Here is a 20,969-nt window from a genome sequence, read left to right as displayed (position 1 = left end):
AGGACTGCTGACTACCTCTGGGGAGCCAGCTTTTTATTTTCCACAAGTTTTTTTTTTCACGGATTTCGCAGGTGTTGCCCAGATTTCGTAAAATCCACAAAATTATGAATTTGGTAGGTCTCTAGTTATTACAAATTTTCCAGCAATAACTTTATAGCTGGTTGGACCTTTTTATGGCATACTAGTTAATTTGTATGTGTAGCTGATCTAAAATAATTGTGCAGTTAACTCAGTAATTGTGTGGTACATGTAACATGTAAAGGGGGCCTTACTTTTCTTCTACTTTTCCCTTCTTTTGTGTCTGCACATTGTCTGATTTTGCTTCCTTTGAATTTAATAGAACACTGGAATTGTTTTCACTGGGTGCAGAATTATGTATACCCTTAAATATAAATTCTTTTGTCAGGGAATGTATCATTTTGTATACATCTGCAAAATATCATGGTCATCCATCCTGACCTCCCAACCTGGCAGGATTAAGCTGGACACGTTAAAAAAAAAAACGTTATAGTTCCAGACTTCTTGTTTTATTCTTTTCTATTTAGCAGAGCTGATTTGGCTCCTGCCATCCCAGGCAGCTAAACACAAACTCACCATTACCAACCCACAGTGGCCCACGCAGGCAGCAACTGTTGATGCTGCTGCTCCTTACATTTGCTCCCTGTTCTGCTTGTCTAATATTTTGATGCTTTGTATAGCAATTAAATATACCAGGGAATTAAGTGATAAGGAAACCCCTAAATAATACAGAGCAAGATAGCAACATGTCTCCTTAGCATCCTGGGCTATTGTGCAACTCTGTCTGCATCAAGCTGGTGTTTACAAACTGGCTTCTCATAGATATAATGTCTAGCTCAAGGTCTCAATTCTTGTCTTCAAGGCATTCATTGGCATTACTTTAAGCTCTGTGATGAAGACAGTGGTTCTTCAATTCATTGTTGAGTCCATAGATGACTGAGGAGGGTCATACAAGATCCACATGTTCAACTGCAGATGGGGTAAATAGTGCTGGGAGGAAGGAGTATCCTGGGGATGTTGGGTCATAGCTCTTTCCCTTTGTCTCTCTAGTTTATCTGCTTCTGTAGTGAGGCGAGTGTGTTCAGAATGATTGATGCATTGTTTTACATCATGGTATCGGGACAATTTAGTGCTTGAGTCTCCTAGGTATTGACATTAATGGTGTATTTCTTCAGATTGGCCTTCAAGATGTCATTGAATCTCTTATGTTGCCCACCTCAAGAATGGTGACCATAGGTGAGTTGGGGGATAAAAGACATGTTTTGGGAGCCATTTGTCAGGTTTCCTTATGACACATCCTGTCCAACAGGGCTGCTGCCATGTAAACGTGGCTTCAGTACTGCTGGTGCATGCTTGAGTTAGAATGGTGGCATATCTTCTTCTGTCCTTTCAATTGAATTGGAGGATTTTCCAAAAGCATCACTGTAGGCAATGCTCCAAAGCTTTTAGATATTTTTGACATGTTGTCCAAGTTTCAATATTAAATCTCTTTCTTTGTTGCTTCTTGTGTTTATGTCATTTTGGGGCAATATGAATAGACATGACAGAATTTATCAAACAATGATCTGTCCAGCAATCATCTATCCTGGTCATAGCTCTGGTAATTCGGATGTCACAGTGGCCCCAAGCACACACTGTGACATAGTCAATCAGGTGCCCATGTTTTGAGTTGAGGTGCATCCATGATGACTTCCATTTGGTGCCTTGGTGGAATAAGAAGCTTGTGATGATGAGATCATGTTCTGAAACTTGCTCAGGAGAAAATTTCCATTTGAATTGGCTTTTCTCACACCTTCTTTACCAAGTATTCCTTTTCATAGCTTAGAGTCTCTGCCCACTCTAAGACTGAAATGGCCATGAAGAACTATTTTATTTCTTTGGGGACAGGTGACAGGAATTGGTCAAGTTTAGAATAGGTTTCTTCTTTTGTCATCTGCATCAAGGGTTGCGGCATACGTATTGATGACTGTTGCATGTTGTCTGTTGGTCAGTTGAAGATGAAGGGTCATGAGATGCTTGTTGATGCCAACTATACTTTCTGGCATCTGGGTAACAGTCTTGGTCTTGATAGCAAAACCAATTCTTTGGATGTGCGTGTGTTTTTTGGCTTTCCTTTTTCAAAAAAAGGTGCAGCTATTATCATGCTCTGTGAGCTGCCCCTATTCTGTGCATCTGCTCATTAAATACAGCAATGTCAATATCAAATTGTGCAAGCTCATTGGCCACCAGTGTTGTCCTTCACCCCAGTCAGTCACTGTTAAGGCTGTCCATCAGGAAGTGGATGTCCCAAGTTGCAAATTTAATTACTAGATTTGGACAACAGATAGAATGATCTCACTATGTGTGGGAAATGAGGCAGACTATGTTTAGGGCATTTTTTCTAGCCCCCTCCCCTTATGGGGTGAGCAGAGCAGATCTTAAACAGGCCTGCTCAGCTGATATTGCAGCTGCTGAATTACACACCTGTCTATTCTATGTGCACAATCATTGCCTCCAGGTAGGACTGTGACAAGGGACTTCTGGTAATCATTAGCTCCTGCCCCCGTTGCCACTTGCCCATTGCCATAGGATTTCCTATTAAAGGAAGACATTTTTTGGGAGTGCCTTAATGTGGGGATGCTGTCATGGATTAGCTACCATGTAATACTTTGTGGGAAGAAAACCGAAATCCAATGGTAAAGAAAATCTACTCGATCAAAGGTTTCTATTACGCTGTAGCCATCATCCGTCTTTGCAGCCATTGTGAAATATTCTTCCTTTATCTGCCTGTTGCATCACTGAGGATTTTTATTTTTGGGTTGCTATTATTCTGGAAACCACACTTGCAACCTTGATGCCATGGATAATTGTACCAGGAGCACAAAACTCCAGGTGGCATTGTTCTTGAAATCATAGGTAGCATAGGTGGCAGCAACCCTCTCCATTCTGTCAAGGTTGCAGTCCTTGGAAGGGCTACATATACTCCCCTAGCCAATGTTCAAGCAGCTGCCTTGCTTCTCAAACTTGTCTCATATGATGGATGAGGCCATGAGTCAGAATCCTTTTCTTTTTTTTTTTTTTTTTGGGGGGGGTGGTAGAATACCTATTAACTTCTATGAGACGTAGACAGCAAACCTTCTTCAGTCCAGCAGCCCCTCATTGCCTGATGCCATTAAAACTGATAGGGAAGCTACTGTTTTCATATGTTTTTCTTCTGCTCTATAGGTAAGTACAGGAAACTTTCTGGAACATGCTTAGTTGCACCTTTCATTGATTAAATTTAGTTGGAAACAAAGAGAACACTGAATTAGGAAAATGTTCTTCCAAGGAGTCATTTCAGGCTCTTAAGTTAGAAATAACATTGAATCAGTTTTATTTATTTTTAAAGCCTCATGACTAGAATACCATTGTTATTCTGCTATGTGGTTTTAGCAGTGTGTGGTATATTTCCTGCATGCATAAACTACCATGGAGTGGAAAGTACTGAAAGATACTTCACATGTTCTTTCCTCTTTTCTGGTAACTATTGCACTACAGTGAAGCCTACAGAAGCTCAAAGACTTTTTTTTCTAGAAACAGTGCCAGTATCTCTTTACTACACTATCCATCATGAATGCAGTGCCCTGTGACTCTCACTTAAATATTTTGGCATAGCTTGTAAATAAACTTTCTAAGAAGGCTTAGATGTATAGCCGATTTTGCTGTTGAATTACAGAGAGTAGAATTAGGAACAATTACAACATGCCGTGCTTAAGAAGGGGAAGGATGTTCTTCTATTTGAATGCACTAGACTCAGACTCAGGGGAGCTTACTTCCTGGCTTGGTCACAGTTTTCCAATGTGACCTTAAGCAGGTGCCTCATTTTTCTCCCTGCAAGGTAGAAAAAATACCAGTTTGCCTTGCAAGGTGTTTAGAATTAAATTCCTCAGTACTTCTGAGGCATTCTGACAATAGTGATGGGGTCCATACAAAGACGTTTTGGGAAAGACTTTTTGGAGGACAATAGCACCTTTTTAACCAATTAGATAAATATTTTTGACATTTAAAAAAAATGAAGGAGAAAAATAATGTAAAGAATGTAATTAGTCATGTATGGATACACTGCTTGTGACGTCTTCTAAACTGCCACCTTACACTTTATGGGAGCTGACTCATGTAATTTCAGTAAAAAGATAACCTTGGGAACAGATTATTTTGAGAAGTGGATAAGGAAACACTCCTAGCTTGAGATATTTCAGCCTGTCCCTTGATTTTTTTTTCTTCTTATTTAAGTTTTATAGTCAAATCCAGGTTGCAGTGAGCTACAGTAGGAAGGCTGTTCTGGTGCTGTCAATCATATCAATTCAAAATACCTAGTCATAAGTATTTTAAAATTATAAAAAATTATAAAAAAAAAAATTGAACTCCGCCAAGCTTACTCGTAAGTCAGGACTCCTTAGTAAACTAGATGAGAAAATGGCAGTCTCTCTCTTTAGCAACATGGGCTATTAATAACAAACATATCAGGCTGATTTCTAAAGACTATTTTCCCATAGAATTTAGTGTAGAATTCTAGGTCTTGATCCTTATCTTCAAAACATTCAGTGGCTCAGGCCTAGGGTACCTAAAACAATCATTTAAAACTGTGGAATGAAGATAGTGGTAGACAAATCCATTGCTCAGGTACAATGGAACTGTCCACTGCTGAAGTAGAGCTCATCTATTCAGGTGACAGAGCTTTCCTTGGGAGCAGTCCAACACTGGAATAAACTCCTACAGGAACTGAGAACCATTACAAACCTTTTAGTCCAGTTTTACTCCTGGGAAGAGAATGAGAGAAAAAATGAATCTCACGTGACAGCTATTAGTCACATTGCGTAATACTGGGAAGTATCAGACATCACAGTAGTAAATGTGACATAGAAGCCTGTATTGAGTAGAAACAGGAAACCCTTTGGCATGTCAAAGTGAAAAAATAAAGAGGAAGAAGAGATATCCAATCATTTATGTTTTCTAGCTCTGACAGAAAGTTCAGGTGAGGTCTTATCTTTTTTCTGAACCAATTTGCTCTAGATGAACAACTAAACTATCTGAGAATAGATAGACCAAATGAAGGAAGTGACTAAAAATAAAATATTGCTGGAATAGTAGGTGCTTTTCCTCTTACCATAATTAATACTACCCATCTTTGTACCATCTATTTCTTATAAAGAAAATAATTAGAGCTGTCAAAAATTCTGTATATCATTAACAAAAATTGGCAAAGTTAAGCCCTTGCAGAATCACTGCAGAAGGGTGAACAATTTTAAAAGCAATTCTTACAATTGGTGCCAGTTCTGAGCTTTAAATTCTGGATCCAGAGTCTGAACCACAATGGCTGGATCCAGACATGCAGGCACATTAAAGTGTGCAGCTCAGCTAATTTGCAGCACCAGGATTCCTGGTAGCAACCCCCGCCCCTGAATAAAAAAGTGGTGCAACACATACCAAAGTGGTGTGGACTGGGAGAAACGTGGAGACAAGGAGCAGGCAGCCCAGGGCTATCTCCGCATGCTGCAGAGCCCTCACGCTGAGACACCCTGCACCCCAGCCAGCCTTCCCACCTGAGATGCAGTGTGCCTTGAGATGAGGGAGCAGGCAGGCCTGGGCTAGCTGCTCCCCTGTCTTCGCATGTCTCAGTGTGGGGGCTCTGCTGCAGAGTCCCCATACTGAGGCGTTGGGATCACCCAAGTCAAAGCACCCTGCATCCCAGCCAGCCAGGGAGTGGCTGGCTGGGGTGCAGGGTGCCTCAGAGTAGGGACTCCTCATGCTTCATCAGGGGGGCTCCACAGCACATGGAGATGAGGAAGCAGGCAGCACTGAGCTACCTACTCCCCCATATCCATGTGCCACTCTCTGGCTGGCTGGGGAACAGGGGCCTCAGCATGGGGCTGCTTGCTGGCTAGCCCTGTGCTGAGGCACCCTGTGCCCCAGCCACAACCCCCTGCATCACATGGAGCAGTGGGACAATGTGTCCCAGTGCAAAGCACACAGGCAGGGGTGTGCACTGCAGCACAAATTTGTGCCACTGCTATATGTGCTGATACAAATGCATGCCCCTGCTTGTGTGGATGCAGCCAATATGTGCAAGGGGATTTGGTGCTGAGTTTTGTTTCATCCTTTGCTACAGATAAGTATTAAACCTGAATTTGGGTTTTAGCCCCTTAACAAGGTTGCCAGTATTCACGTCCAGGGCTTGTTTTTAGTTGACATCCTATTTCAGAACATGAATTTAGAGAATGACTTTCACTTAGTGTTTATGCAGGTCTCAATCCAAAGCTCCTTTGAAATCCATGGAAAGAGTCACAGTAATTTTTGGGGGCTTTTAGATCAGGTTCCTAATATTCTAATTTAGATTTTTTGATCTAATCAAACCAAGAGGAGGGAAACTACATTTATTGACAGGAATGAATGATGGAATACTTTTACTTGAAAACCAGCCATGCACATCCCTTCACTTTATGACAATCTCTAGAAGTTGATAGAGATTAAATCAATAGGAAGCCATACATACATTTTAATTCTGTAAAAAAGTACTCTGATAACATATAGAATTTAATTTAGAATTCTTTAAAGACCTTTGAAACATCCAATAGAGTTCTATATCCAAGATACACATTTCTATTAAATTTTTTGGGATAATAATCAGAAAAAAGCTCCAAACCTAGAGAGAAAGGATCATTTTGCTCTTAAATTCCCTGGGGATATTTTCATCTGGGAAATACAGGCAACTGGAATTACTTGAGATTTTGGTTATGACTTACAAAAGTACTTTTGTATTGCACTACAACAGTGTGAATTGCTTAGAATTTATGATTGCTTTCCCTGCTTTTCTCTGATAGGTCATTGCTTGTGAACAACAGTATGACTACTCTTATGATGCTCGGTGTGACGTATGGTCCCTGGGGATCACAGCTATTGAACTGGGTGATGGAGAACCACCCTTATTTGACATGCATCCTGTGAAAACACTTTTTAAGATTCCAAGGTATGGCACTAGATGGCTCTCTTGACTCACTAGTTTGTTGTTCATGGGGAGTCTAGTGAGAAGTAAAATATTTTGTAAACATTTTTTTCTCAAGTCATAAGAAACCTGCATTGGAAAATAGATTAAAAGAAATGCTTTTAAGATGATTCCTATTCTGTCTGATTTTGGCAACCAAGAACCACAGGGTCTAGTTGAAATAATAGAATTCAATATTTACTTTATCCTTGTCTTGGAGTTTGATTTTCATACCATCCATAGTAGACTTTGGATATAATTTTCTTAGCTAATATTGATAAATCCTTTTGTTTCAAAATAGGCAGGTGTCAGTATCTAAAAATATAGTATAACATTTTTAAATGTTATTCATCTGAAATCTTAGACTTGCCTGATTGTGGAAGAAGTGCATATCGTTTTAATAATGGTATATAGTAATCTGTCAATTTTAGTAAATTGCATTTGTCATTTATTTTTTAATTTAGCTTTGGATAATAAGATGTGCACTATATATGTATATATGAAATTGCAATAGATGCACTTTCTACATATATTAGTGTAACAGGAATTTTTTATTTCACATGATCTTTTTGTTTTGATTTGGCTTCTGTGGACTGGGGTTTTTAACTGTAGAAGTCAGGATTGTATTGACAGAGTGAAATAGAATTTAACAACAGAGCAGTCGTAATACTTGGATATTTTTTTCAAGAATTTGCCCAAGGTTGATTGTGGACTGGCAAATGCTTGTCTTTTCCACATTTCTTTGTAAATGAAGAATCGCTGTGAACTGATAGCAGTTTAAAAGCTTCAACAATACAAGTGTTTGACCTTTTGTTATCTGCACAATCACACAATTATCATGGGCTTTTAAAATTCATCTGATTGCAATTTGCATTTCTGATTAAGTCTATTTATATGCAGATGAGGCTGTCTTAGGTTTTGCGTCATAATGTTATCTCCTTATACCCAACCCAGGCTGAACTGCCACCACTCTTCCAAAAATTATTCAGACTGAAGCAGCAGTTCATCTTGTTGCCTTTGCGCCAGTATAAAACAGGTCATGGCAATTAAAGCAGCAAGGGAGGCTTCAGATTTCTAAACTAATATCCATAAATTTTATCAGATGAATGCTCAAAACAGTTTAAAAGAACAGCAATCATGTCAGTAGTGTAAAGTAACAGCAAGTGATAGGAAGATATATGGAATGGGACTTAGGGATGCTTTCATTTTTGTTTATGACATCCTTTTTTCTATCAACTGCTGTATGTCTTTAGGATTTCACAAATCAAGATGAGGTGTCTGTCTTGATGAGATAAATACCATGTTAGTTTACTAAGTAAACTCCTTAATGGTAGCAGTCCTTTGTTGTTTTTCTTGAGGCAAGAGATTTTCATCTGCTTTGCATTTATGAGCTAGAACTCTACCACTAGTAACAGTCCCCTCACATAAGACATAATGGACTATGACAGGTACTAGATGGCTCGAGGGACTGGTTATGGGATATGGAGCATGCCCTCTCTAGGTACTGGTTTGAATACAAAGCCATAAACATAGCAAATAGTGACCAAATATTGCTATCATCTGATTGTTATTTGGCAGTCTAGCAATGGTCTCCTTCCAGTTTCTTGTGCAGATAGTATTTTTTTGTCAGCGCTAATAAAAGAGTTTTTAGGCATCGCTCATGTCTCAAGGTAGTGTCTCCAAGAAGTGGAATAAACACTCTAGGAAGGCAGTGGGTAAAAGTGTAGCACATAGGGAAGCTTGCAGCATACCAGTCACTGCTGTACAGCACACACAACTCTGAATTTTCTCTGACCTTAGTCTGGTATCTTTAATGAATGCTGCTTTCACTATAAAAAGCATGTGTGTGAGTGAGATGGTATCCTTATTTTCTGTCTCTAAATTCCTATGATGATTTATATCTTTGAATTCCCATGATTTTTGCTTGTGAACCTTCTGTTCCATAAACCATTTTGTTCTCAAAATTGCTGTAGCCTCTTACAGAAGATACAAGCATGTTATTCTAAATCATGGAGACATTACTTCCTTTTCAATGTTTTCTCTTAACTCAAAATAAGTTATTTAACTGAAAGTACATGGTTGATCATTGTATATAGGGAAAAAAACCAAATAGGGCTCTAGTTTCTTGTTTTGATATCAATAGGTTTGATCCAGAACCCTCTCCCCCCCCCTCCCCCCCCCCCAAAAAAAGAGATGCTGCTGCCTTTTGGCTTGTGCTGGCTGATGTATGCATAGGTTCAAATAAACACTTTGTGGAGGACTGAAGCAAAGCATATCCAAGGGGAAGGAAAAAGAGAGCTTCAGTGAGCTCTCCAACTTTCAAATGTCTCTGCAGGCTCTCAGGTCTTTGTATAGTGCCTGATCCATCATGTGCACAACAAATTAAAAGGCTTGGGTTTTCCTTCACCTAAATTAGTGTCTCACTCTGAAATGGTGAATTTGCATTCAGTTACATTTTCTTGGAGTTTTAAATGAGATTCTGTTGGGTTTCAGCTCTGTATACACATACCTAATGATGCAGGAATGAGCCAGCACTAAAGTTGGTTGCAGAATTATTCTGCGCCTATGGTAACCCACAGCCAAGTAACATTTTCTCTGGAAATGTAAGGAGTCACTGAGAAGAATGAACAATAAATGCTATGAATTATCGAATACATATCTCACTGCTGCAGAACATCCTATATTGTTCCAACTGCTTTTATTCTCTCTTGGTTACTTTTGCTGACTGGACTCATTTGAACTTTAATGGGGGCATAATTGTCATTCACAATGAGTGACACTTGCATCTCACTTGGACATCACATACTTGTTTTATCTGAAACAAGTCCTTGAGCTATCAGAAATGATTATGCGTTTGTTCTCCTATGTTCTTAACTGCAGCCTTTTGATTTCCATTTTTTGTGTACTGCGCTAATCTGCTATATGTACTGCACATTTCCGTGCCTTAGCAAAACATTTTGCAGTCATTCTGGTGTTTCCTCTTCAAGAAGAGGAATAATTAAATCTTATGACTGCACTTAAAAGTAAAAAGTGTCAGATTGACTGTCCTCCATCAGATGCAGATCCAGGATTTTACAAAGTGGGGCATGGGAGCAGCGCCTGGCACTGCAGGGGTGACTGCATCATCTACTCCTAGACTTTTCCCCACTCTCTGCTCTGCTGGGGGGTGGTAGTGGCAGGAGAAAATATCCTTTGGGTGGGCTGAAGGCAGTAGTGGGGCTGGCGTGCACTGGCAGTGGAAGAGTGCGCAGTGGAGGCACTGGGTGTGGCACTGCACATGGTGCTGGTGCTGGTGCTGAGCAGCACCAGGTGCTACAGGATGGCAACACCATGGTGCTGCTGCTGTCGCCAGTTGCCACAAAATTAGTTTGGGGCGGGGGATTAAATCCTGTTAGTCCCCACCTTCTGCTGCCTATGCTGGGGGGGGGTGTGGGCAGAGGGAGGGTTGGGACAGACCATGCCATGGGAGCAGGAGTCAGGAACTTTTTCAAGTCCAGAAGAAGGTAAATCTTTCCCCCTCCCCCCCGCTTTCCCTCCATGGTCAGAGGCACATCCCGTCTGCTTCCTGCTGTCCTGGAGGCAAGAGGAGCTCTAGAGCTGCTCCACACAGTCTGTGTGGCAGCTGAGCTCAACCCAGGAGACATCTCAGGAGACTGGCAGCAACAGTAGCTGCAAGTGAATAGATTTCCCTTCCCTGCACCTACCTGCTCCTGGGTTGGGAGGGAATACCCAGAGGGAGCAGTCAGACTGTGCCATAGCAAGGTGGGCATGAGCAGGGCAATCGCCCCAGGCGCCACAGTGAAGGGGCGCCAATAGGTGCTGCCCAGTCAGGGTGGGCCATGGGATGGAGCTGCAGGCAACTTGTTTGGGGGGGCACGGGGATAGGGGGAGGGCAGTTCCTGCTGCTGCGTGCACTCCTGGGCAAGCATGGGGGAGCATGTGCCTCCTGGATCTATGTGTGGGGCAAGGGCAAGCTGCCACTGCAGGCTTTACCCTGGGTGCCAAACTTCCTTGCCACTATTTAGCAATAGTCTTTCATAGTAAGCAAATAACATGCAGATAATGCAAGGTAGAAACGACAGGATGTTTGGCATTGCAGAAAAGTTTTCCTTTTAAAAAGAATAGAAGCGAGGGCAGTTTTGTCAAAGTTCCCAGTGGAAAGGAAACCATTTTGTTTGTTTTGTTTCCTAGATGTGATGTGATGTAAACCTTTCCATTTTATTTTTTTCAGAACAAAATAGAGCAGCTGGTTGCCAGCTCTGGGGACTCTCAACTCCACCCTAACTCTGTGAGAGTTCTCTGTCACTCCCCAGTGAGGTAGGGAAATCCTTTGCCATGAATCTGGAACCTGAGAAATCCTGAGGGCCCCAGATAGAGCCAGGTTTCTCAGGGCTTCTGTAGACCCTGCTGCAGAGCTATGAGCCTAGACCTGGAGTTTTCTGGATTGCTAGACTTCTTGCTCTGAAGCAGGGAGCCTAGAAATCCTGAAAGCCCTTGCTTAAGATGAGATTCAGGTCTGTCATATTCCTACATGCACACTGTATGCTCTCAGGACCTCCTGAAATCCAGGAGCCAGGAGATTCCCAACCCTGAGACAGTCTTCGAGTGGCATAGGTACCCCAGAGTTAAAGGATCATCAAACCCTGGCCTGCCTGGCTGGCCAGGTTCTATCTGATCTGAACTTCCAGCTGACTTAAACTTCCTATGATTCAGTAGACATTCATTTGACTCTGACCCATATCCTCAGATTGTTTCAGTTTCAACAAAATGGCATTTCTGACAAAATCAGTAAATTCCCAGTGGCCTGTGCCTCTAATGTATTTATAATACTTCCTTTTGCTCTAAGAAATAATTGAAAATAAAACACAGGCACTATCCAGCAGAGAGGTTATGGGACTATTCTAATTTTCACAAAAAAGGACTTCAGAAGTAGAACTTCATTCTGACCCCTAGACATTGTTTTTTGTATACTAACTGGCTGTTTATCAGAGCCTCCTCCCTCCATACCTCCTCACAATCCCTCTGTTGCCTGAGTTACTCCTCTTGCCACTCTCACTCTTTTCCATGCTGCCTCTCTTGCCCCTTAATGTACTCTACCTTCCCTATTTCCACTTTGCTCCCATTTACTTACTACATCCTGACAGTCCTGATTAAGATCTGAATCTTTAGCTTAATCTCACTTGTTTTTGAGATCCTTCACATTGTTCATTAGAGAGGAGAGTTTTGAGGAGTACTTGGCCACACCAAACAGTTCCAGCTGCTATAAATTGCTGAAAGAGTCTTAAGAGTCATTTCTCGTCTTGTTATTCCTGTGTAAACAATTGCTGAATTTGACTCAAGCATTGTTTTAGGGCCATGTCTGAAAAGGGAGGGAAGGGTGATCCATAAGACATTGCATTTATTAAGTCTTAAAGCAGCCGCAGTTAAGTTTCAAGTGAAAAGTTTCTTCCTACACTCATTTTCTTTGCCTAACTCTTACATAGAAGAGGAAGGGATATGTGTTTGTGAACTAATGTACAAATTTTATAAAGACCTATTTCAAAGGCAGCTGTCCACTTATGTGAGGGGGCAGCATTGGGATTACAGGCATATATTTTAGCCCTAAAACTGGTAACGAGAGAGAAGCATTAACTTAAAGCAAAAGTTAATATTTTAGTTTGTAATGATGCCAACATTCTCCTTCATCAAAATGAATTCTTGGACCTAGCTCATAAATCTCCTGAATAGGGACCTCCAGTGCCTACAGATAGAGATAAATCATACTGAGAAGATACTGAACCATGAAATGATTCTGTTAACATGTCATCTGTCTGGAATATATTTTCAAATTTCCAACAGAAAGGTCTAAATTATTAAGGGAAGGTGGCCTAGCTAAATTGGTGATTTGGGATTTGATACTTTTAACCTCTTCCATCTGCTGCCACTACTTAAGCATGCTTGTTTTCGCATAATATTTTAAAGTAAAAGATTGTCTAATGTTGACTATCATTAGAACCAAGAATGATTCTAAAGTGGAATAGACCCATAAATTCTTCAAATTAATGTTATCTCTTGAAAAGCATTACATCATATAGATAAAGTCTCTTAAGCTAGTAGTACTGGGAACATTTTGAAAAGAAAACTAATGGCTAGGATAAGTAACATGGCAAAGAAGAGATAAGTATCTTGCATTATAGTCTGGGGATTTGGGGACCCGAATATATTTGTCAGTCGTAGGATGATCATAAACTAACCAGTGCAGTGTGACATATTCATATCCAGGCTGCAGATGTATTATATCTATAGACCTAGGTCTTCATTCTGCGTGGTAGAGAGCAGCTGTTTTCAGGTTAAAAAGAGTTTGCAGTTAAGAATTGGAGTCTGTTTCTGATTTGGTCCCAGACTTCTTGGATATGTTGCTCACAACCAGATTTTGCTCTTAGATTAATGTAGATCAGAAGTAACTCTTTTGAAAGCGGTAGTAGACAACTATTTAAAAAAAAAAACCAAACCTAATCTGAGATTAACTATGCTTAGAGGAATTTTCAAAAGTGCCTTTGTGCTTTACTGCCTATTATCTCCATTATCTCATTTTACTTTTGAGATTTTGAAAAGTGTCCAGCATTATTTCCACTGATTTCAGTGGGATTGAGGTGCTTTTGAAAATCCCAGGAGATATCTAATTCCTTGCCTAATTACTTTGAAAATCTGACTCCTTGCCTCTTTGTTCCCTAGCTCTCCAACTCTCTTCAGAGAAGTTTGGAAGCAAATCAGTGCAATGACCATAATTTAAAAAGAGCAGCATTGCCATTTAGTCACCATTTACCATTTATAACTGTAGCATTGTATTGAAGGTGTTCTTAGAATATTGAATATAATGAAAGCTGAAAATTACATGGTAGTTTCCTTTTTTTTTTTTACATCTGTAGAAGGAAATCCATTATTGATTTAGAAAACAGGAGTCAAAAGGAAAGCTAAAATAGTCTTTGAGCTAGAGGTCACCATCCCAACCATTGCTCTTCCTCAAGTAGATTCATGGGCTTTGGGCATGGACACTTTTCTAAAGCTTTAAGATGCTTCCTCTTGCTATACCAAAGTTTGAACCAAAACTTTAGTTATCCTTGGGGGAAATCCAAATGACCCTTATGATGCTAATATCATGCAGTGGATTGGAAACAGGAGCAATAAGAAGATCTCCCTCAAAACTAAGTCTTCTTGTGTGGCAATGCTGTGTGCTAGTAGGCACCCTCCACAACAGTGTCATAAAAACAATTAAATCCATTAAATTATTCACACAGCAACATGAAAGCCAAGGAGTAAGGCAGGTTAATGTTGTTGTTTTTTCCCCTTACGGAGTCTGTGGAAAATATGTCTTATTTGCATAGGCAATGAGTTTTGTGTCACCTGTAGAATGCTAAAATTTTGTGTCTGTGGTTGTTCTAGGGATTAGGACTCTGCACTGGCAGAGCTGTGTAGGGAACTGCACACAAAATCCAGTCACCTTAAAATAGTGAAATTCATCAGTGGAGCATTACAGCTTAAATTGAATTGTTCCAGGATGAACTGAGTCAACCATGTGTCGCTGATTGTAGTGTTATTTTAATTATAGTGTTTGTTGCTAAAAAGCAGAGACAGCTCTATGTATGTGCTTCTGTAGGTATATAAAGTACATTGATTAAGTATTGCCCTTTTAGACCCTAAAATGGATACAACCACTGTAGTGCTTGTTTTGTGGATTTTAGCAGTCACACTGTAGGAAAATGAGAGTCTAATTCACCACTCCTTTATACCATATGCAGTCATTATGTGTGCCCAAATACTGGTAATAGCTACCACATCAGTATTCTCCAGTCATACCAGATAGCAGTGTTTGACAGTCCTTCTGTGCTTGCCTTCTACAAACATAATTAACTACACAGTTTAGAAAGCAATGGAGAATCAGGCCCTAATGTTATAACATCTTATTACAACATTATTATAATCCTTTCCTTAAACATAAGCCTTTGGTCTACACTATTTTCTGTAAGTAAACTATTGTGTAAACTATATGTCCATTAGTATTAGGTGAATGAGAAATTTAATAAATAAATGTTGCAGGGTTTTTCTGTTCACAAATTATGTACAAATAGGTTTTGATTTTTGCAGAGGCACTCATTATTTATCTTTATTCACGAAACAGTTTCAGCAAGCAGTTTGTGGTCTGTAGCTGTTCACATGAAATTCGCTGTGAATATTCAATATTCAGAATTCCAGCTGTTTGGACAAAATAATGGTGACATGGTATACTCCTCTTCCTCAATTGGACAAAAGTCTATTTAGAAATGTGAATGCATGCTGTTACAATGATAAAAATATTGTCTTATGTGAATACCCTACCATACTTGTTTAAAATATGCACTTTCAACAAACAGATCTGCCAATAAACTCATTTGCAAAATCATTCATGAAAAGGAGCAGATAAGAGGTGTGAACACAGCTGAAATAAAATTCTTTGGAAAATGCAAATAAAGAATCATGGGACAACCTGACAGTATCTGCTCAGCTCTAATATTGTAGCCATTTCCTTTACAAACAGAAGAAAAGGATCACGCCTTATATTCTGTTTTGCTCTGTGTCCTGCTTTTTAACCTTCTCACAATTCTAGGAGGGAGCTGAGTTGCCTGCCAGATTTGTTAGTGAATCCATATGTAGCCCATTTCATGCATTAAATGCACATAAGCTATTTTAGTCAACCAATGCCCAAAGTAAATTATTGCTATTCAGAATCCATTGCATAAGTAAGAGCAGACTGTTAAGATACAGTAAGTGCCATTTTGTTTTGCTCTAGTGGAAAATTTCATGCTGACAAGGTCAAGCCCTGCAGTCTGAGTGCAGTCAAGTGATGAAAGGCACATCCAACATGAGAGGTGGTAGATGGACATCCGCTAACTATTGTCTGCTTTGAGAAAACTCAGCATTTTAAATGCAGCATTCCAGTTACATTACATGACTGTGCCACACTGTAAAATTCTGCTTTGCAAATAATTGCAAATTAAAAGTATTATCATTTAAATATGTTTCAGAACTGGTCACCAATTAAACAATCATTCCTAAGAAACTACAATAGTTACTGATATAAACTGTAATTTTTCTGAAGCAGCCATACTCCAAGGACAGTGAAACAGTCATTAAATACAATAATTACTGCTTTTAAGGAGATTCTTGCTATGTTGCATTATAAACCAGAGGATATAATGGAGAACATGTAGCATGGCTGAAATTTTGTAGTACAGGAGAGTACTTATGCTCTGCATTTAAAATGAGTTTGAGGGCAGGGTGGGAAATCAGTCAGTTATAAATAGTTAACAGCCAATTTTCTGCCATTCAGGAAAGAGAACAGCTTCCTTTAGGTAGATAATTTACATGTAATATTTCTTTGCAGTAAGGCGTTTACTGTTCTGATATTTTTGTATGATTGATTAAGGTACTTTGTTATGGAAATAGATTCTTAGGATAAAAATAATTGAGCTAATGTAAGAGTCAAATTGCACAGTACAGATCTAGGTAGCTACTTTTCCAATATATAAATCTACATCATTAGGAGAGGTTGCTGAGAGGCTACTGATGCCTTATTAGATAAGGCTTAGATAGATTACCTGCAGTACTAAGCAATTTACAGAGAAAAGGAAATGGGCTTCCAATACAGTATAGAAATGAAACATCACAATTATTTGAGATTCTCTGTAGCCTTGGAAACAATATGGAAGTGGTGACATCAGCAACAATTACGTGCAATTTTTATCTTTAGTTTATCACCAAGGTAACCAGAGCAGGTTTTCCTGCTTGAAATTTTAAGAATGTCTTGGTTCAGGATAAAGTGAGCATGCATGAAGCATATGTTTAGAGACTGCTAAAATGGCATTCTGTTTGCCTTTTAAAATGGTCCATCAGGATTTAAATTGTGTAAACTCATCTTTTCCCCCGCCCACCCCCATAGCAGCTGCAAGCAAATGAAGTCTCAGTTGTTGTTTTAAATGCTCTTAATGCTGGAAAGAAGAGCATGGTGTTGCTTTTGTTGCCTTCAAACAGCAAATATTATCTTGGCAGGGGCAAATCTATGGTTGTACCTCCCCACTACCCCTGCCTGTGCAGTACATGCAGTGAGCCCACCAGCTTATCTGTGCTGCCTCTGGCTGGAACCCCTGATTTCATGCAGATCTGACCTCAGGGCTTTGTGAAAGCTGGTGCTCCACTCGGAGCCTGTGCCCATCAGTTGGTGAACTCAGAGAGCTCACAGAACATGTGGAACTCCAGTAGGAGCTGCACAGATGTGCTGGTGAGCTCAGAGAGTTCAATGTGCATGCACCCCACAGCTGAAGGGGTGTGACTGCACCCCCTTACCATGATCTTGGATCCACCTGAGAGAGACAATATTGAGAGAGAAAAAGGTTGAGACCATCCATATTATTTCTCATTTCTCATTGACCAGATTTTAGAGAGGCATTTTAACAGTAAGTATTACAGCTGTGCAAAATGGCACCATTCCGTTTCACCTTGAGTTTCGAGAGGTCGATTCGAAACAGCTGTTCCGTTTTGCTTTGTTGAAACAATGAGGCTGTTTTGAAACAAAAAAGCAGCCTGTTTAAATTTGCTGATGATACCAAGATTTGAGGTGAGGTGGGCACGCTAGTAGGGAAGGTCAGATTACAGCAGGACCTGGACATGTTACAGGGGTGGGCTAAAGAAAATAAGATGGGTTTCAATACTGACAAGTGCAGGGTGCTGCATTTAGGCAGTAGGAATCAGCAGCACACTTATAATCTGGGAAACTCCCTTCTCAAGAGCATGGTGGTAGAAAGAGATCTTGGAGTCATTATTGACTCCAAGATGAGCATGGGCCGACAATGCGAAGTCATGGTCAGTAGGGCTAACCATACCTTGTCGTGCATCCACAGATGCATCTCAAGCAGGACCAAGGAGGTGATCCTCCCCCTCTATGCGACACTGGTCAGGCCGCAGCTGGAGTACTATGTTCAGTTCTGGGCACCGCACTTCAGGAGGGATGTGGACAGCATTGAGAGGGTCCAGAGGAGGACCACCCACATGATCCAGGGACAGCAGGGCAGGCCCTATGAAGACAGGCTACGGGACCTTAACCTGTTCAGCCTTCACAAGAGAAGGCTGAGGGGGGAGCTGGTGGCTGTCTATAAACTCCCCAGGGGGGACCAGCAGGGTTTGGGAGAGACCCTGTTCCCCCTAGCACCCCACAAGGAATACCCCTTAACAAGGAATAATGGCCACAAATTGTTAGAGAGTAGGTTTAGACTAGACATCCGAAGGCAGTACTTCATAGTCAGGGTGGCTAGGATCTGGAACCAACTTCCAAGTGAAGTGGTGATGGCTCCTACCCTGGGGGTCTTTAAGAAGAGGCTTGATGTCTACCTGGCTGGGGTCATTTGAGCCTGGTTTTCTCTCCTGCCCAGGGCAGGGGGTCGGACTTAATGATCTACAAGGTCCCTTCCGACCCTACTTTTATGAATCTATGAGACTGTTTCGACATTTCGCTAGATCGGCTGGGGACAGGGAGTCAGCCAAGCTGGGCTGACTTTTCATCCCCAGTGCTAGATTGAGCTGAGCTAGGTTGGTCCTATCCCCCAGCTGGACTGACTTCCCATCCTCGGTGCTATGATCAAAACATTTCGACTTTCAAAATGTTTTGACTAGCCTCATTTTGTTTTGAGGCTGTTTCAAAGACCTTTGTTTCATTTTGATTTTGCTGTTTTGACCTCAGAATGAGTCAAAACTGTCAAACCAAAATGGCCAGTGAAATTTCACATAGCCCTAATATGTGCTAATCTTTATATATCATGCATGAAAAACTAATGACTCTACAAATGAAGTAGTGAAGTAGGTGAAGGAATTTAAGTCTGGAATAAACTGTCAGGGAAAGAGATTAAAGACATATTTAGTTAGGTACCTACAAATTGAATTAAGTTTCTTGTTATAGCCAGGTTTTCAAATTTCAGTTATATCTCCAGTCCTTCATTTTCAAACTCCAGTCCTTCATTTGTATCTGCATATGCAAACAGATAGCTGCCAGTGGTGTGCAAAGCGCTTGCTATTCGATTCAGTTTCAGCCCGAATCAGAGACAGTGATTCGTTTGTTGATTTGGATCATGGTCCCTAATTTGATTCAGCCAAGTCTGAATCTGAAGATTCGATGCTGATTAGGAGAATCAGCGATTTGGACATAGACCCAGCTTTAAATGTGGACCAGAAGAACTTCTGGTCCACTTCCCGGTCTGCCTGGGAGCGAATGGGGGGCCCCCTGCCCCCCAGCTCAGCAATCAGCAGGGGCACCCCGGGTACCCCCCCAGACCCAGGAGGCACCAGTCACTGAGCCGGGGGATAGTGCAGGGGGGCCCACAGTGCACTCGCCAGCAGACCCAGAAGTGGACCTCCATTTCTGCTGCCAAGCACGATGGTGAGCCCCCCACGCTCTTGTGGGATACTCCATGTACCCCAGCATCGCAGCATTCACGAGCCACCTGCTACCTAGAGGTATGTAGAAAAGACATTTAAAGCTGTCTTTATGTCCAAATCTCCGAATCTTTCCGAATCTCTCCAAATTGATTCAGAGGGTTCCAATATGATTCGGAGAGATTAAAGGGTTCTCTGATTTGATTCAGATTCGTAGATTTGGCCACCGAATTGGGCCTAATCTCCACTGAATTGTATCAGGAACCAAAGTTTTGCACAGCCCTAATACCTGAATATGCAGAATATACATCTGTATCCAGAACAAGTCACTGTAGTCTCAGTTAATGGCTTTTATGTCTGCATATCTTCTGAACACCCCATATGCATCAATAGATATAGAAAAAGGATCTAATTCTGCTTCTACCTTGGCTTCAAGAACAGAGGTTACACATTAGACCCATAGGCTTTTGGGTTTTACAATCCAAAACAGACCTTACAGTCTTTGGTTAGTGCTTGAGCCTGCAATGGCCCACTTCACTCCTATAACTCAGAATTAATTCAGCCAAGAAAATAAAATTAGATTCTTGGATTTACAAAAATAATAATCCCCTCGTGTACTCTAGTACTGCAGACAAAGTAGACACCTCACATATTGCACAATACCAAAGCTTTTCATGGCATATAATTGAAGAACAGAAGCCTTTCTCAGAAATAGAATATTGACATTCATATTTATAAAGGCAGCAATTTACTGCAAGCTGTTATATTTTTAGAAATTAGTCAGATGTTAATTAGATTTCAGTTATCTTTAGGAGTGCAGTGACTGTACACATGCTATTTTATTTTTGTAACAAATAGTCCTGGCCTATGCCATTTGGCCTCTGAAGTAATTTCCAGAAACATGAAGTAGTAAGTAATCACATTATTTGTGAACTTGGTGAATGGGCACAATTCATTGAAAGATATTGATCTGCTTGCTACAGTTATCAGTTTGAATAATGTTAAAATTGTATGCAATGCATTTAATCATTACTCATGATTAGTGCAGTAATAATGCTCTGGGCATATGTACCAGATTTACTATTAACAATTAGTGTCTTATATATATATATATTTTTTTTTTTTTGGTATCACTGGTGTAATCATAAGTTTGAACTCTTAAAAATGTTAAAGAAAAAAATCTTGGTGTAGACATTGGTTATAAAACCTGGTAACTATAGTGTTCAGTAGATTAATAATCAATTTAGTGGATTGATATTATTTTAATGAAGGCCTTGTTATGTTTAGATTATATTCTTGTTACATTTTATTCCAGGGATTTTTCCATAAAATGCAAGTACTGTATTTGTCCACCGCACTGGATAGACAAATTAAAGGGTATTGTTCTGTAGCTTCTGTAATGCAGCAGATCAGACTATAGATGATTATAATGGTTTCTTCTGGTCATAACATCTGTAAGTCTATGAAAAAATATGCTGCTTAAAATAGGACCAATAGGATCAGAAATGGAGAC

General features: G+C 40.4%; 1 protein-coding gene across 1 annotated transcript in view; it reads left to right on the top strand.

Annotated features, from left to right (window-relative positions):
• The window catches only part of MYO3B (myosin IIIB), a 367,182-nt gene that overhangs the window by 30,839 nt on the left and 315,374 nt on the right, over positions 1–20,969 (top strand). The window contains exon 6 of the mRNA XM_059726270.1: positions 6,858–7,018. Within this exon, the coding sequence (XP_059582253.1) occupies positions 6,858–7,018 (161 nt within the window). The remainder of the gene's footprint in view (positions 1–6,857; positions 7,019–20,969) is intronic.

Source organism: Alligator mississippiensis, chromosome 4, assembly GCF_030867095.1.
Source record: "Alligator mississippiensis isolate rAllMis1 chromosome 4, rAllMis1, whole genome shotgun sequence".
In the NCBI taxonomy this organism is placed as follows: domain Eukaryota; kingdom Metazoa; phylum Chordata; order Crocodylia; family Alligatoridae; genus Alligator; species Alligator mississippiensis.
The sequence above is the reverse complement of the archived record's forward strand: the minus strand, read 5'-3'. Positions and strand labels throughout refer to the sequence as shown.